At 61.6% G+C, this 17,612-nt stretch overlaps 1 protein-coding gene across 3 annotated transcripts in view; it reads left to right on the top strand.

Annotated features, from left to right (window-relative positions):
- Positions 1-17,612, top strand: part of SARDH (sarcosine dehydrogenase) — a 63,140-nt gene that overhangs the window by 21,942 nt on the left and 23,586 nt on the right. For all 3 annotated transcript variants that reach the window (XM_031450910.2, XM_031450911.2, XM_064490736.1), the window contains 5 exons: positions 3,632-3,773; positions 6,234-6,317; positions 8,210-8,323; positions 13,234-13,372; positions 13,500-13,613. In XM_031450910.2, the coding sequence (XP_031306770.1) occupies positions 3,632-3,773; positions 6,234-6,317; positions 8,210-8,323; positions 13,234-13,372; positions 13,500-13,613 (593 nt within the window). The remainder of the gene's footprint in view (positions 1-3,631; positions 3,774-6,233; positions 6,318-8,209; positions 8,324-13,233; positions 13,373-13,499; positions 13,614-17,612) is intronic.

The raw sequence follows: 17,612 nt of genomic DNA, 5'->3' as shown, positions 1-17,612 counted from the left end.
CCCTCACGAGGCGGGGCAGAGATGCAGGCGCCCCCCGGCAGGGTCTGGAGGGTGGGCCTCGGTGGCACTGGGGTCTGGTCCCCAGGAGGCAGTCCGTGGCCCGGGCACTGCAGGTGGCGGTCGAGGCAGCAGCCTGGAGAGGCCTCTGTGGGTGTTCAGCCAGCTCTGCTGTGAGCGCTCCTGGCGGACAGCCGCCCTGGGGAGAGCCCAGCTGCCCAGCAGGGCTGGAGGTGCTGGTGGGGCTCGGCACAGCCCCCTCCCCTGCTGCTAACCTCGTCCCTTCCTGGCCTGTTGAGGACATTACATCCCTTGGGGGGGGGGATGTCTGGCCCCCACAGAGACAGACAGACACAGACTGAGATCCCCCCCACTGCCACCCGCTCCGCGGCACCTGGCACAGTGTGGTCTGCTCTGGCGCTGCTTCAGAGCCTGTCTGGGGCTGTGCCCACCGCTCTCCCAAGAGAAGAATGTTCCAGAAATGATAAAGCTGCAAGAGGCCTCAGGGATAGGCCAGTGCAACCCCCGCCCCACAAACAGCAAAATAGAGGTGCCGAGGCCAGGAGGTGACTGGCCTGAGGTCACCCAGCAGGCAGGCCAGAGTGGGCAGGGACCTTGCTTCCAAGCCTGCAGGGCTGTCCACTGTCCCCAGCCGCCCAAGGGGGCGAGGCGTCAGCCCAGGAAGGGGAGGGCCCCGGGCTCGCCCTCGGCCCAGCGAGGGGCCTCCGCGGAGCAGTGCTGGCTCCTGCCCACCTCCCAGGCCGGGCTGGTGGAGGGTGCTGCAGGGAGGGCGGGACGCAGAGCGTGCAGCCATCAGCCCCAGCCCTCAGGCCGGTGAAGCTCCCTCTCAGGGGGTCTGCGCCTTCATCGGCTGCCTCTTATCGCGAGCTGAGACGTTCATGGGAGCATCTTGCGGGCTGGTTTGCCGGGGTGGGGGTGGGGAAGGCAGGCAGAGCTCCCACTTCTGCCCCGGCCTGGCCGGGGCCTAGGGTCACAGGCTGGAAGGCAGAGGGTCTGGGGAAGGAGCCCGAGTGCTGGGGCCCAGAGGGTAGGGGTGGGGGCTGCGATCTCGTCCGCCCACCCTCTGGCTGGGCAGCGCACCCGGGAGACGACCGGCTCACTGCATCCAAGCCCGAGCGGTCACTGACGTGGAACTTCGGATCCACCCAGGGCCCCTGCCCCGCCCCCGCCCCATGCTGGCGGCTGCCACCACCAGCACCCGGGGCCTTTCAGCACTAATGAGATGTTCTGCTTCCCTGGGCCTGAGGGCCTGGGGAGGAGATGAAACAGAGACCCTGTGAGGGAGGCAGAGGCAGGGAATGAGGGAGCTGCATCAGGAAGTCACCAAAAACCTGAGAAGAAAAAGAGCCTCAGTGCTTGTCCCCAGTGGAAGGTCCCAGCAACACGCGACCGCGACACCCCCTCACCTTCCACCCAGAAGGACGGGCTCAGGGACCCGGGCGTCAGGCTGTGGCGGGCAGGGCCCAGGGCGGGGTCCAGGACGCGTCTGCACCCTGGGCTGCGTGTGAGGCTCCTGGGGCTGGCCTGGCACCAGGTGGCCTCCAGGCCATGGCAGGTGCCTCATGCGTGGCCGAGGTGGCAGCCCTTTGCGAAACCCAAGTGGGTTCTCAGTCGTCCCAGCCCCACCACCTATTGGCTGTGTGGCCCTCAGCTGGTCCCTCCTCCTCTCTGGCCTTGGTTTCCCCATGCATGCAGTGGGAACAATGATCTGCTGGTTCCGGGGGGGGAGTCTGAGGTTCACAGGAGGGGCGCCTCCCCAGGGACTGCACAGGCGGCGCCCAGGGTGTTACTTTCAGGGAGTCCTTGGGGTCCCGGCAGCCGGGGAAGGAGGAGTCGCTCCTTACTATGTCAGGAGGGTGGGTGGCTGGATGCTGGCCCCGGCCTCCAGCTGCAGGTCCCTCTGCCCGCTCGTGTTCAGGTGGACATGGCGGTCAGGCCCGTGTGGGCCACGGGGAGCGGTCCTTCCGCTGATCCTCGGTTACTCTCTGCCTGGGCTGAGTGTCCTCGCCCTGATGCCCACAGATATGTGCGCAGAGTGGTCACAGAGTCCTGGCCAGCCGGCGCCTACTGGGTCAGGCGGGATCTGTCCATGCAGGGATCACCCATCCCTGTCCCTGCCCTGTCTCCTTCCTCTGTCCCTGCCACCCAGGGGGTTTGAGAAGACAACTGAGGCTCCTCAGAGTGGCTGGGAGGGTGACCACACCCCATCCTGAAAGCCACGTGGCCCCTGGTGCCTGGGGGTGAGTCTGACCACGGACTAGGCAGTGGAGGGCAGGCCTCCTGGCCTCCTCCCTTCCTGGCTCGGCCTCTCCCAAGCCTGCCACGAGTTTCCAGACTCCACCTTGTCCCCTCACGGCTCCTGCCACCCAAGTGCTGCTGCCGGGACCACCCGGACCGCTGAGCCAGCTCCGTGGCTCCCTCTCTTGCAGTGTGTGCTGGAAGCTCCTGGGCCAGCGCATGTAGCCCCGCACGGGTGCAGGCGGGTTCCTCGTGTGGAGCGAGTCAGACCAGGGGCCCCGCACATGAGGCCGCTCCGAGGCTGCCAGGGGCTCCTGCAGTTGGCACTCCGCCCCGGCGTGCGCTGGAACAGGGCTCCCTAAACGATAATGACGACCGCAAGTATTATCTGTTAGTGCTAACTGTCGCATCGGTAGCCCGTCCCCCGCCCAGATCAGAACGTCGTGATGACTGGGACTGTGGGCCAACCGAGGGTCAGGTACCCCCGATGGGGCTCAGACAGGAGTCACTGAGGACAGAGGCACTGTTGGGGACGCAGCTGGGAGAAGGTGGGCCCTGGAGGACGTGTGACATGCCCACAGGTGGGGAGTGAACGTGGGGGACAGGCGGGGGCTGTGGTGAGCGGGGCGCCTGTGCACAGCCTGGCTCAGGCGGCTGTGGCCGGTCCCGGGGGGCCAGACGGAGGGGCTATTGGGTGGCCCAGGCTGTTCTGCCCACTTGGAGGCTGGGGGCGGGGGCTGGGCCACAGGACACGTGCTGGGCCTCTTAGCTCAGCAGGAAGTATCGTGGGGCTCGCCGGGTGGAGCCGGACACCACCAGGGGGTGAAGTGGCTGCGCCTGATGCCGCCCCAGGAGCACGGGGACAGACCTGCGGGGATCCCGGTCACACCGTCCCCGGGGGCGGGGTTCTCGGACGCAGCTGGGGTTTCTCCTGAGCCTCCGCACCTCCTGGGGGGTCTGACCTGAGGGGCAGCGAGGAGAAAGGGGCACTCTGTCACATCTGCTGACCCCAAGCTCCGAAGACCCCTCATGTTAACGTTCACCAGATCTTCTGGGCTTCTGGGCCCGTCTTCCCGGCCTGCTCAGCCCAGTGCCCGCGTCGGGGACCAGGAGCGCGGCTCAGCCCCGAGCACGTCCCCAGCCTGGGGCCCTGCACCCGCAGTGTCCGCTCACTGCTCCTCACAGCTGTGGGGGGGGTGCAGGCAAGGAGGCTGAGCTCTCCAAGGTTTGGGGGCTGCTCAAGGCCCCTTGGTGGGAGGACAGAACATCCCCCTCCAAATGCCTGAGCCTCACTGAGGACCCTGGAGGGTCCAGTTGCGCTCGGTCCCTGGCTGGCCCTCCCCGAGGCAGTGACCGGCCCCTCTATCCACGACAGGCGCTTCCATCACTCGCTCACAGACCACAGCCGCTGGATTCGCGAGCGCAGCCACGAGTCCTACGCCAAGAATTACTCCGTTGTCTTCCCCCACGATGAGCCCCTGGCCGGACGCAACATGAGGAGGGGCCCCCTGCACGAGGTACCACACCCCTGACCAGCACCTGCCCCCTACGAGCTGTGGGTGCTCTCACGGCGCCCAGGGTGTGAGGGGACAGGGCAGGTGAGATGGCGTGGTGGCTGACGGAACGTGCTCGGAGCACAGTAGGGGGTCCCCAGGGGCGGGTGCGCGGGCAGGGCGCCATCAGGAGGGCGTGGCCAGACAGCAGCGGGCTGGGGAGACCTGCGCCTGCTTGCGGAGCCTGCCTGGGGTGTCGGTCCTCCCTGGTGAACTTCTGCTTATGCAGTGAAACCCATCATCAGGTGCCCTTCCCGGGCCCTGCCCCTGTGTAGTCTCCGAAGCCCCTGACACCCCAGGCGCCTTCCCTGCACTCCCATCCCCCCTCTAAACCCAATTCACCCCCATCCCCTCCTTGCCCTCACCTCCTCCTGTGCTGTAGGCTTTGCTTACCTTCTCCCAGGACGCTGCCCACAGGAGCTGTGCCCCAGGCACTCTGAGCACAGGCTCTCGATAGGCGCTCAGGGAACGTCTGTGGGCTGGATGGATGGAGCAGGAGACAGGGGGGCAGGCTCGGGCGCAGGTGGCGTTTAAGCAGAAGGAGCCTCCTCCACTGGGACTCGAGGCGGGGGGGCTGGGGTCTGCTGTGCCCCCCGAGGACGGAGACATCCTGGGCTCCTGGGCGGCTCTGCCCTTTGGCCTGGCCTAGAGGGCCAGCTGGGAACCCTGGGGCCCCCACGTGGCCTCGGGCTCCCCCCAGCCTGCCCCCCGGCTTTAACCGCCCGCGCCGTCCCCGCAGCTCAGCGGCCTCCCAAGGAACGCGGGGCCTGCTGCACTGGAGCGGCAGGCGATGGGCTCAGACCGGCTGCTCACGGCGCGGTGCTGCCCGGAGGGGACGCAGCACCCCGCCCCCGGCGAGGAACGGGCCTCTGCCCATGCCTCCACACCTCTTCCTCGCGGTACCCCATTTGGGGCGTGGGTCTTGTTAAGTAGTGGAGCCTGCTCCCCCGTTTTCCCTCCTTGGAAAGGTGACTCGTCTCGGGTGGACGTGTCTCCATCGCTCGCTGGAGGGGAGTGGATTTTGTGTCCTTGGCTGCCACCCCGTCGGACACCCAGGGAGGACGTGTCAGGTGTCACCGGTTGGCACGTGACCTGACGCCCCCTCCACCTCCAGGTCTCAGTGGTCCTCAGGGAGGAGGGGGTGGTGCAGGCCGTCCCGGCCTCGGGCATCCAAAGGTCCTGGCACTTGAATGTCCCTGCCAGACTCAGCTCCCGAAGCCCCCTCTGCCTGGGCTCTGGACACCCCCGTGCCGGCACAGGGCCCTTCCAAACCTGACAGCCGAGATTCTTTTCTCCCCCAAACCAAATATATTTTCAGAGACATCTGCCACAATGTTACTTTACTGTGTCTGCTAGAATTTTTTTATTGTGCTAAAGGACACGTAACATAAAACCTGCCATTTTAACCATTTTAAAGTCCCCACTTCAGGGGGATAAAGTCCATTCATGACGGTGGGCAAGCATCACCGCCGTCTGGTTGCAGAGAGTTTTCATCGCCGCCGAAGGAAACCCCGGAGCTGTGAGGCAGAAACTCCCCTTTCCCCCCCGCCCCCCCAGCCTGGGGAGGCCGCTAGTCTGCTGCTGTCTCCGGACCGGCCTGCTCTGCCATGTCACATAAAAGGCTGCGTGCACCACGAGGCTCTTGTGACTGCTTTCTGCTCCTCACTGCTGTTTTTGAGGTTCAACTCCGAGGCAGCAGGTGTCGGACGTCCTTCCTCTTTAAGGCCGGATAACATCCCGTCGTGCGGGTGGACCCCACTCAGTGGGCTGTCCTCCCCTCTTGGCTGTTGTGCCGCGTGTGCATGTGGGCTTGTACACCCCCCTGGTGTCGCTCCTCCTGGGTGCGCACCTGCCGTGGCGTTGCTGGGTCACAGGGAACACCAGTCTGCTCAGGCGGCGTGACAGGTCCCACAGACGGGGAGCTGGACGTCAGAGTCTCATTTCTCTCTGCTTGGGAGGCTGGGGGGTCAGAGTCGAGGTGCCCGCTGACCGGTCCCGGTGAGAGTTCTGTCCCTGGCTTTCGGACGGTCGCCTTCCCGCTGTGTCACCTCCCAGCAGAGTGAGCCCTGGCGTCTCCTCTCCTTTCAGGATCTGGGCCCCACCCTTAGGGCCGCATTTCACTCTGATTCCCTCCTCACAGGCTCTCTCTCCAAACACAGTCACACGGGGGGTTAGGGCTTCAACACAGGAATTGGGGGAAGATGCAATTCAGTCCTTAAGAGAAGCTAATTCTGCACTTTGGGGATTCTTGAGGGCACAGTGGGGTGCTGGGGGCTGGAGTCAGAGCCTGGGCGTGGGTCCTGGTTCCGAGCGCCAGGACCTCTTGGCCCTCTGCCCCGGGGACAAGGTGATGGCGCCGCTCACTCCCTGCCCTGCTCTGGGGTCCAGCCAGGCCTGAGCGTGCCTGCTCTCCTTCCCGCCCAGGAGCTCCTCGCGCGAGGCTGCGTGTTCCAGGAGCGGCACGGCTGGGAGCGGCCGGGATGGTTTAGTCCCCAAGGCGCCGCGCCGGTGAGTAGGCCCCAGGGCCCAGTGGTCACACCACCAACGGGGCCTTGCCCTCGACCCCCACCCACTCCCCCTCCTCCCCGCCCGAGGGGGCCGCTGTGCGGTCAGCGCTCAGTGAGCCGGACGGGCCAGGGGCCCGGGAAAGCCGGCGTCCCAGAGTGGGGAGGCCGTGCACAAGACTCCCCCAGTTTACAGGAGAAATTAGAGCATCTTCTCATAATTTTGTTCAGATATTTTTGGCAACTGCAGCTGTTAATGTTAATGGGAGGATTTAGCACAAAATTATGCATTCCACGTGTTAGTTTGTAAGCTGGAGTTTCACTGCATCCTGGCCTCTGGGTGCCCTTATGGGGGCGCCCCACTCCTCCACCCAGGGCCTCCCAGGGCCTGTTAGACTCTCAGAGAAAATTATCAAAACCATCCTGCTTGTGAAACCCTTGGCCTGGGGTCTTGGAGCAGGTGATGCGATGCTTCGGGTCCAACCAGGCGGACAGCACTAGATCCAGATTTGCACAAATTAAAATCCCTTCCCCGTTGCTATTTTTCACCAGTCGCCTTCCAGGGCAACCTATCTCATCTCCATAGCAACTGTGTCCCAAGGCAAGTGCCAGGGCCTGTCAGGTGATGTGGAGGCCAGAGCTCCTGCGGGCCTCGGCCTCTGCTCCTCCGGGGTTGGCAGAGAGGAGGGGCCTGGGAAGACCCCTCCCTGAGCAGCTCTCTGCAGAGCCCACCACCTCCATCCTGGCCTGCCCTGGAATTCCCTCAGGATCCGTGGCCAGCCCGCCGAGGCCAGAGCAGGAATCAGGAACGCACCCTTGGTCCCAGGATGGGCAGGCTTTGCAGCCCCCACCCAGGAGCCGTCCTGGGAGTCCAGGGCCCCGGGTGACTGGACGCCCCCACTTCCAGGGCTCCCTGGCCAAGCGAGAGCAGGCCGGGACTTCCCTGCAGGGGCCTCAGGGGCCCGTGGGAGCCACCTGGGGGGCCAGGGAGATGACTTCCTGCAGAGACTCCATACAGGCCTGTCCCTGGACTCCAGGGCTTGAGCCGGGGAGGGGAACGCTGAGGGAGCAGAGGGGCCTGACTCAGAACTTCATACCCGCTCTCCCCCACGAAGGAGACTGGGCAGGGCCGGCCCTGCTGGGAGGTGAGAATTGACTGGCTTGCTCACGCTTTTCCGGCAGAGTTAGGAGTTGGGAGCGGGGAAGAGGAGGAGGAGGGCCTCCGCTAGCAGGAGTAGGGCCGAGAGCGGCGTGCTGGGTTCTGGGCATCTCTGGGAGCAGCTGGCAGAGCGCGGGAGAGGCCAAGGCAAGTGGTGGCTGAGAAGCCAGCCTCCAGGGCCCCCCACCCAGGGTCGTCCAGGCCGTCAGGGTTCTGACCTGAGGCAAGTTTCAGTCTTTCTGAGCCTCTGTTTCCTCAGCTGTAGAAGGGCCCTCCCTCCTTAGGGGCGCGAGGCCCTTTGAGCAGGGCTTGGCTCAGAGCAGGACCTGGTCCCTGATCGTCATGGCAACAGCATCTGGACCCACCGTTGCTGCTACCCCACCCCCAACTCTGTCGCCCTCTTCCTCTGCGAGCTGATCCCTGGGTCTCATCCCACCGCCTTGGCATTAAGTCGGAAGCCGTGGCTCGGCCCCTCAGGGTCCCAGCCGACCTGGCCCTGCCTCCTTCAGCCCCGTCTTTCCCCATCTCTCCGCGCTCAAGCCCACCCCCACTGCTCCGTCCTCCTGGGACCCCAGCCGGCTCAGCCTGCCCTTCCCACCACCACGGAGATTACGGTGTCATTTGTGCAAGGTTGATGGAACGCCTGAGCCCGCCACCGCCCCGCCCTTGTCCTGGTCCTTGATGTCCCGAGGGAGGGGGAGAGGGGAGGACGGCTGCTGACCCCACTTCCTCCCCAGGTGCTGCCTTACGACTACTGCGGGGCCTACGGGAACCGGGCACACGAGGACTACGCCTACGGCCGGCTGCTGGCGGCCGAGCACACCTTCGACTTCCCGCCCCACCACGACGTGGTAGGACCCGCCCCACCCCTCGCAGCTTCTGCAGGCAAATGCCAGCATCTGCCCTGAGCCACCCCGCTGCTTTGTAAAGCGGTCCCCGAGCAGAACACGCGGTGTCCCATACCCCGGCCGGCTGGAGGCAGGGAAGTCCGGGTCTCGTGTCTGTGGGGGGGAGCCAGGGTCTCAGCCTGGGGGTCCGTGGCGAGGCGGGAGGACAGCCCGGCCAGCCTCCGGGTGTGGGGCCCCTGCAGGCACGGGGGGCCCCTGCTCAGACGCACCCTGGGCTGGAGTTAACGCCCTGCTGTTGCTGCCCTGAAACTGAATACTTTGTGAACAAGACCCACAGTTTTATTTCCCCCAAATTCTGCACAAATTACCCTGAAGGGAAGGAGCCAGGCTCTCCTCCAAAGCTTGCTCTCGTAAAGGCGTTGGGGAAGGGGCTCCCGCCAGGGAAGTGGAGCACAGTTGCCCACAGCGCAGGCGTCCCTGGGGGCTGCCTCTCGGAGGCGTGAATGGGTTTCCGTCTGGCACCTCCGCACCCGCGGCTTCCAAGACGTGCGGGAGGTTCTGGCCCTCGAGGATGTGGGAGCCCGGAGGGGGTGCCAACTTGGCTTCGTGGCTGCATCCCACCCCCGCACACGCGCCTCAGCAATCCTGAAGCCTGAAGCACGCGCTTGTGCTCGGCGTTGGCAGCTCCCCAGCCCGGGTAGACGAGAGGCGGCAGGGAGCTGCTTTGGGTTCGGTCTGTAGCCCCAGCAGGTCCCACAACGCCTGCGGGCGGTGGGAGCCCAGAAAGGGCAGTGGTGCCCGGGGAGGGGTGAGTAGCAGCATTTGGGGCTCAGACCCACAGGCCGAGTGCGGTGCTGTGTAACGGCCAGGGGGCTGCCTGACCCACCGCGCGGGGCAGTGAACACACTCACCGTCCGCTCGCTCCCTGCCCCTGCCCGTGCGGCATCGCGGAACCAGCGCGGTGGGGCCAGATGCGCACGGTGGCCTCTAGGCATCGGGCACTGCTGCACAGCCCCGCTGATGGAGGGCCCCCTCGGTTCCACCCGTGCACCCCTGAGCAGATCACGCGCTGGGCCTCAGAGGATGCTGAGTATGGGCTGCTCGTAACGGCTGCTCCCGGGTGGCCATGTAGGTTCCCCGGGGCGGCGGGGGCTGGGCGGGCCCCGGACACACAGTCAGTGCTCCGAAAGTGGCAGCGTTGCTGCTGTCATTTTTTTCAGTAAGAACAGTGGGGTTGGCATGCTTGCTCAGTGGTGGGGTGAGGTGTTTGGGGCAAAGAGGGGGGTGGCCTTGTGGCATTGCAAGGGAAGACCGAGCAGAAAAAGCAGGTGGACAGCAGAAGACCTTGGAAACAGGGCCGCGGCGTGCGCACACAGTGTGGAGTGAAGTGAGGATGGATGACGAGTGCTTAAAAAAACAGACCAGCTTTACTGGGATATACTCACAGACGTGCACTCCAGTGTTTTCAGTCTATGCACAGCGTTGCGCAGCCATCACTACAGTCTAATTTTAGAACGTTTTCATCTCCCCTCCGCGAGAACCCTGCACCTGTCGGCAGTCACTGCCCCTCCTCAGCCCAGCCCGCCTCCCGGCACTGATCTCCTTGGTGTCCCTGTGGGCTAACCTCGCCTGGACAGCCCAGGGAACGGGTTCGTGCAGCGGTGGTCTTTGGTGACCGGCTCCTTTCACTGAACGTGGTGCGTTCAAGGGCCATCCATGTTTTACGATGCATCAATGCGTCGTCCCTACTTGTTCTGAACAACATTCCATCACACGATGTATTACTTTTTCTGTGTCTGTTGGTCCGTGGATGAACATCTGAGTTGTTAAACTTGGCTCTGGTGAATAACGCTGTTACAGGATGTGTGTACCAGTTTCTGTGTCTAGACGAATGCTAGCGTCTCTCGGGGTGCACGTCCAGGAGAGGGAGGGCTGGGTCACCTGGTGACTCTGTGTTTAACATTCTGAGGAACTGCCAACTGTTCTCCAAAGTGGCCGCACCGTTTTACATTCCCGTCCGCGGGTGTGCGCTTCCAGCCTGCCCACCCTCACCAGCACTGGTACTTAACTGTCTCTTTGATTCGAGCCATCCTCGTGGGCGTGAGACGGCGGCTCGCCGTCTGGGGCTGCATGTCCCTGATGACTAACAGTGCCAAGCACCTTTCATGTGCTGCGTTAGCTGTTTGGAGATGGTCCTCAGGGAAACGCCTGTTCAGAGAGTTTGCTCACTTATAAGCGGGTCATCTGCCCTGTATTCAGCTGTGAGAGTTCTCGTCAGATGTATGACGGGTAAATACTTTCTCCCGTTCTTTTTACTTTTTTAGTAATCTTGTTGGCAACACAAAAGTTCTTAATTTTGACGAAGTACAACTTCTGCATTTTTCCCCTTTGTCCCCCCGTGTTTTGGGGGCCATATTTAAGCAGGCATTTCCTAACCCAGGTTACAAAGACCTACTCCTGTATTTTCTCCTGGGAGCTGTGTAGTTGTAAATCTTGTAATGAGGTCTGTGATCCGCTTTGAGTTAAATGCTGTGTGTGATGTGGGGAAGGGGCCCACCTTCCTCTCTTGCAGGGGGCTGTTCAGTTGTCGCAGCACCATGTGTTGAAGATTGTCCTTTTCCCCACTGAACTGCCTTGGCATCCTTGTGAAAAATCAGCTGACCGTAAACGTGAGAGTTTATTTCTGGACTCTCAGTTCTAGTCCATTGGGCTATATGTGTCTGTCCGTATGTTACTACCACTCCGTCTTGATTATAATAGCTTCGTAGTAAGTTTTGCAATAAGTCCTCCATGTTTGTTATTCTTTTTTTTTTTTTTTTAAGATTGCTTTGAATGTCCTGGGTCCCTTACATTTCCATATAATTGTAGGATCAGCTTGTCAACTTCTGCCAAGGAGCCAGCTGAGGTTTTGGCAGGGACTGTGCTGAATCTGCAGGTCAGTTCAGAGAGAACCGTCATCTTGTCAATAGTCCTTGTTTCATAAGCGTGGGGTGGCTTTCTGTTCAGTTAAGTCTTCTTTAATTTCTTCCAGAAGTTTTCTCGTTTCTAGAGCACAAGTGTGGACTTCTGTTAGGTTTGTTTGCAAGCATCTAAAATGTCTTCCTGGTGATGTAAGTGGAGTGGTTTTCTTAATTTTGTTGACAGTCCACCGCTGGTGCATCGAAAGACAATCGTTTTTTTGCTGGCTGTATATTGGCCCTGCATCCTGCAGCTCGGCTGAACTGTTTTACTGCTCATAGTAGCTTCCAGTGGCCTCCTCAGGGTTTCACACGCAAGAGCGTGTCATCTGCCCGTAGGGACCATCGTGCTGCTGCTTCTCCTCTCCTGGTACTTCTCCGTCCGCCTTCGTGCCTAATTGCTGAGCTGGGACCTCCAGGGCAGCGTTGATGGAACTGAAGAGAGCAGACGGCCCTGTCATCCTGATCTTGGAGCGCTCAGTCTCTCACCGCCGAGTGCGGCAGCTCTGGGGTTCTGGTCATGACTTCCTGCAGGTGGAGGAATTTCCCTTTTCCCCTAGTTTGCTTGAATTTTTATCCTGAAAGGTGTTGGATTTTGTCAGACACTTTTCCCGCATCAGCTGAGATGCGATCGTGTGGCTTCTGTCTTCATGTCTGTAACACGACGCATTCCATCGATCGATATGTGGGTGGTGAGCCGGCCCCCCATCCCCGGGGTGAACCCCACGTGATCATGGTGCGTGAGCCTTTAGATGCGGCGTTGGATTCACTCTGCTGGAGTTTGGTGAGGTTTCTTTGTATCTATGTGCGTGAGGGACACTGGTGTGTTGTTTCCTTACGGGTGTTTGGTTTTGGCATCGGGGCAATGCTGGCCTTACGGGACGAGTTTATGAAGACTTGGTGTTGATTCCCCTTTGACTGTTTGGTAAAATTCACCAGTGAAGCCTCCTGGGGCGGGGCTTCATGGGTGAAGTGGCGGGTGAATCACCCAGGAAGTCTCTTTTCTGTTGTGGACGATTCCGACTTTCTGTTTCCTCTTTGGTCAGTTTCAGTAGCTGTGGGTTTCGGGTGTCACATTTTCCGTCTCATCGGATGCTCACGGTGTTCCTTGAGGCCTCTGTGTTCCCATGGGTTGGGCAGCCATGCCCTCCTTCGCTCCTGATCTCAGCGTGCTGAGCCTTCCCTGCCTTCCCTTGGTCAGTTTAGCTGGTTTGCCTGTTTTGTTGACCTTCCCAAGGTCACAGTGTTTACTTCTGCTGCTATTCTCCGCTTTTTGAGATTTCATTTATTTCCTTTCTAATCTCTATTGTTTCTCTCCTCTGCCTGCACTGGGTTTCATTTGCTTTCCTTTTCTAGTTCCTCAAAGTGGAGAGGGAGGTGCTGGCGCCGTGCCGTCAGTCCGCACACGCGGTGCTCTCACTGTCAGGGTCCCCGGTGTTTCTAAGTCCCCTGATGAGGTCCTTTCCTTTGATCCACTGATTAGGAGCACGTTGTTTAATTTCACTTACTTACGAATTTTCCCATTTTCCTTCTGCTGTTGATTCCTAATTTCATTCCACTGTGGTTGAAGAACGTATTTTGTATGACTTTTTAAAAATTCTTTCTTCAGTAGTTTTTTTTGGGAGGGGGCAGGGAGGTAATTAGGTTTATTTTTATTTTATTGTATTTTTTTACAGAGGTACAGGGGATAGAAGCCAGGACCTCATGCACACTAAGCATGCATCTACCTCTGAGCCATGCCTTCCCCCCATGTTGTGTATGATTGTGACCCTCTTGAATGTCTCATCTTGCTTTATGGCTTCTGGTCCACCCTGGAGAGCGGCCCCTGTGCTTGAGGAGAGTGGTTACGGTGCAGTAGAGCTGGAGGGGAGGTGTGCAGCCAACAGCCCGTGCCCCAGAGTCCTGGGGGCAGCAGGTCCCAGAGCCCCACAGCACCCCACTTCTGGAACTTTTCAGATCAAGAAGGAGTGCCTGGCCTGCAGAGGGGCGGCCGCCGTGTTCGACATGTCCTACTTCGGGAAGTTCTACCTGGTGGGCCCAGACGCGAGGATGGCTGCCGACTGGCTCTTCTCGGCCGACGTCAGCCGGCCCCCAGGTACGGAGCCGGGAGGCGCACTCAGATGAGGCCGCCCCACCAGGGCATCCTGCCAGGGGTTACCCTGTGCTGCGGGGCCGCCCTGCTCAGCGGCTCCCTTCCTCTGGGGTCTTCCTCCTGCCCCCAGGCACGACAGTGTACACCTGCATGCTGAACCACCGGGGCGGCACTGAGAGCGACCTGACCGTCAGCCGCCTGGCCCCCGGCCCCCAGGCCTCCCCGCTGGCCCCTGCCTTTGAAGGTAAGAGATGCCCCGTGCGTGGGCCCAGCAGCGCCGTGACTGCAGCCCCGCTCGGTGAGGCGGGATGGACAGGGAGGGGCCGCTCTGTGACCGCCCGTGTGCCTGCTGCTCTCAGGGCCTGGGAGATTGGCGGTTTCTTTTCAGGCTGAGTGCAGCCTTTGTTCAGGCCGCGCTGCTGGGCTCCAGGGGCCCAGTGATTACGCCTTTGAACCTGCCTGTACCGTGGTGTTTTGGAGCTGCCACAGCGCAGGCGTGCTCAGCTCTCCTGCCAGGAGCAGCGTGGGCCAAGGATAAGGCCGTGCCTCCCACTCAGAGAGCTTAGCTCGTTTCTGCCGCTGACACCTGTGCTGGACGGGCTTTGCCGGGTCCCATGTAACTCCCAGTCTCAGGCTGGGGCAGGTCCCGAGGAGACATCCAGCTCTGTGCCCAAGCTGACACCCAGACCGCCCTTTGCTTCTGCTTGCTTGCCCCCTGTGATGGGGAGCTCAGTGCCATATCCCTCGTTTGCACGGGGCTGGGTCTGACTCCCATCACTTCGCCTCCCGGAACCTACCCCTTGGTTCACGTGGGGGCAACCTGGTCTCTAGTGCTGTCACCTGGCTCCGTTAGGGAAGAAGAGAGGTGAGGAGATTCACAGACAGCCTCCAGGAAGGGGCCCTGGGCACCCCTGCCGACCGTGCGGCTCTCCGTGTGGCTGAGCTGTGCCATCAGGGGAAGGGCCATAGTCGGCCCATCCGGGAATCCTGGTGACCCCAACTCCAGGCCTGGCTCAGCACTGCTGGCCGTTTAGCTGTGTCCTCGGAGGGACGAAGTCAGGGTCCCCTGGGCCTTGGGGGGCAAGGTCTGGCCTGGGCCCTGGGAGAGGAAGGTGCGGAAGAAGCAATAGAGCCCCGGGTGGGAGTGTGAGGCGATGGACAAGAGCACGGGTTACGGGAGGCCATGGGGAGCGGGTGAGCCAGGATGAGGAGGGCTTCCTGGGGGGAGCTGACGTCCGGCCTGGGCCCCAGAGGGCTGGGCAGGAGTCGTTGGCTAGAAAGGACAAGGGCAGTGCCTGTGGAGAGCTGGGCAGGGAGGTCAGCAGGGATTGTTTGCAGAAGGGCCAGCGGGAGCTTTGTTTGGTCTTCACCCCCCAGGAGAGGGGAGGCCCAGGCCCAGCCACGGCTGCCATCCTTAGAGAGTGCGTCCGGCTGGGGAGACAGAACAGAGGGACCGCACTGAGGGTGCTGGCCCCCAGAGTCCTGCTCTGCTGCTGCCTGACTCCGTGGCCCCTCTCTGAGCCTCAGTTTACCCAAGTGGACGCAAATGGTCCTTCTCTCTCTGAGCCGCTACAGGGGATTGAGCCAGAGCCTGGAGGCCCAGGAGGGCTGGGGAGCAGCCTCCCTGAGCCCCAGTTTCCCCACCTGGAAAACTAGTCCCCACACAAGGGGAAGTTGTCACCAGAGCATCTGTGGGCTGAGCCGCCGCCCAAGGATGCGCCACCATGTGCCCTCCCTGGTGACTCCAGTGGAATCCTGGCCCCGAGATTTTGAGGATCACATCCTGCCAGGCTGGGGAAGATCAGGCTCCGAGGTGAGGGGTAGGCAAAGCAAACGGGACAGGAGCTGTTCTAGAATCTGGCGCCTCTGATGCAGTCAAACGTTGCCTGGTGGGCGGCTGGCACGTGGCGGGGTCCTGGCCTGCCAGGGCCAAGGTGGGTGACGAGGAAAGCCTGGTGCTCTTGGGGTGTGTTGGAGGTCCCACGTTCACCGCTAAACACGGGAAAACCGGGGTGTGGACCTGTTTTATGTTCAGCCTTAAGGAAAAGCGGTACCAGTCCTGCTGTGAAGCCACGTGTCCACTAACTATGCGTGTTTATACATTTGTTCATTATGCCTGTTAGATCCGATCACCAGTAAGTGGAGAGGATGTGGCGTTTCACATCTGATCAAGGTTGTAAATGACGCGGTTGTCCGTCCTAAGCATGATTTTGGGTAGGATTTTGTATCACAAAAGGAATACATGCCCGTGGGAAACATTCCCACGGTTCTGAAATGCACAAAATAAAGTCCACAGCACACAGTTCCCAGCCTGTGCCCGGAGCCTGCAGTCTCTGCCCCCTGACCGCCTCTCCACCTTGTGGGCTGTACCTGGACCCGGCTGACTGCTGACCTCAGGACCTGGCACTTGGGGTGTTCTGGATAAAGGACAGCTGCCCAGAGGAGGCCAGGTCCACCGGCTGCCATCTGTCTGGAGCCGGGCGGCCTCAGTAACTCTCACGTCCTCCTGGGAGGGGTCTGGGATGGCTGCAGGCCGGAGGGGCTACCTGGGAGCCATGGCATGTGTTGGGGGGGGCGGGGGCTGGGGCAGAGGATGCGGCTGGAGGCTCGCTTAGTAGGTGTCCAGAAGCCAACGTCCTGTAAGAGCCCCCAGCCCAGGGAGTAGGGGATTCTTTTGAGACCAGCTCAATTTTTTGGCCTCTGAGTTGGGTCTGGATGGACAGGCAGGCTTGAGGGAACAGAGGAGCACATGGAACACAGGGTGACGAGGTCAGGAATGTCCCCGGGCTTGCCTAAACCGGGCAGGAGGATGACTGGAGCTCCTACTGGGATCTCAACTGGATGCTGACAGCAAAGCTGAGCTCTTCTGTGCCTCCCCGGCTGGTGCTGATGGGACCCTGGGTTGCAGAAGACAAAGGGTTCCCAGCTCCAAGCTTCCTGGTGGGGTGGCCTGGCCCATCCTGGCTCCAGGACCTCCCATCAGATCCCGGCCAATGAGTGCTCTTGGGGAGAGAGCAGAGGCCCTGTGCACTCGGTCTGTGCCCCCCATCCCCAGCTCTGCTACCAGCTGCCCCCTCCCCTGCTGGAGAAGGAAAGAGAGGCATGTCTATTTTGGTTATACCTACTGTCACAGTGATGGCTGCTTCGCCTCTGTGGGAGCCTTGAGGGGAGGTGCCGATGTGGGGAAGGTGCCCAGGCAGGAGTCTCTGGACTCCGGACCCTCCCCTGGGCTGCTGCCCACTTCCCGCTGGTGCCCACTGGCTCTGCCCAGAGTGGGCTGAGGGCTGGCACTGGGCCTGCCCACGGGGAGCCCGGAGCGAATGGCGCTGAAGGCTGAGAGAAGCAGTCCTCCAGCAGGACCGGACCCCTGGGAGGGGGCGGGCATCCCAGTGCGTAACCATCCCGGCTCCCGGTTCCCGAGCCCCAGGCTGCACGCCCTGTGCCAAGGGAGCTCCTCAGGTCCTCCCAGCAGCCCTGTGAGGGGTTCTGGTCTCATTCCCATCGTGCAGATGGAGAAGCCAGGACTGGGAAGTCAGGGCTTGCCTGGGTACCATCACTCCGGGATGGGGAGCCCTGATGGAACAAGGCAGGCAGGAAGGAAAGAGGAAGCCGGATGAGGGGGGTGGATATGAGGTACGTAGGAAGTGGAGAGGGAGGAAGTCCCTCCTGGGCTGCCCCGTCCACCAGATCGTGGGGAGTGACCAGTGAGAGCCCGCCCAGGGCACACACAGTGGCTGATCCCACAACGTCTCTACAGATGAGGTACACTAACGAACCCCCAGCTGCACATGAGATTGTGGAGGCTCAGAGAAGCTTCAGGACAGGTCCAGGGCCACGCAGCTCTCTGAGGTCACAGCTCCCGGGGCAGCGGCTCTCCCAGGGTGCCGAGTGGAGGTGGGCTGCCCTCTGCTCAGCAGTACCCCAGGGGCAGTGTGGCCCAGTGAGTGCTCCGTAGGCCATGGACTCAGAGCTGGACAGGGGCCAACCTTCTTCCACCATGTGACTTCTCTGAACCTCAGTCTCCTTTTCTAAATCCTGAGGGTGGTGCTGAGTGTCAGCCTCCTGGGGAGGATCAACAGGGTATTTCCTGTAAAGCCCCGGACCAGCATTGGCCCCCATATGGGCCAAGGTGGGGGGCCCAGAGACCGGGGCCATGGGGCTATGGAGTGAAATGGGAGCTGGTGAGGACGCCGAGGTTCAGAGTGGAGAAGAGACTTGTTCAAGGTCCCCCAGCACTGGTGGC

This window comes from Camelus dromedarius, chromosome 10 (assembly GCF_036321535.1).
Source record: "Camelus dromedarius isolate mCamDro1 chromosome 10, mCamDro1.pat, whole genome shotgun sequence".
Lineage (NCBI taxonomy): Eukaryota > Metazoa > Chordata > Mammalia > Artiodactyla > Camelidae > Camelus > Camelus dromedarius.
Note: the sequence above shows the minus strand (reverse complement) of the source record. Positions and strands in the feature narration are given on the sequence as shown.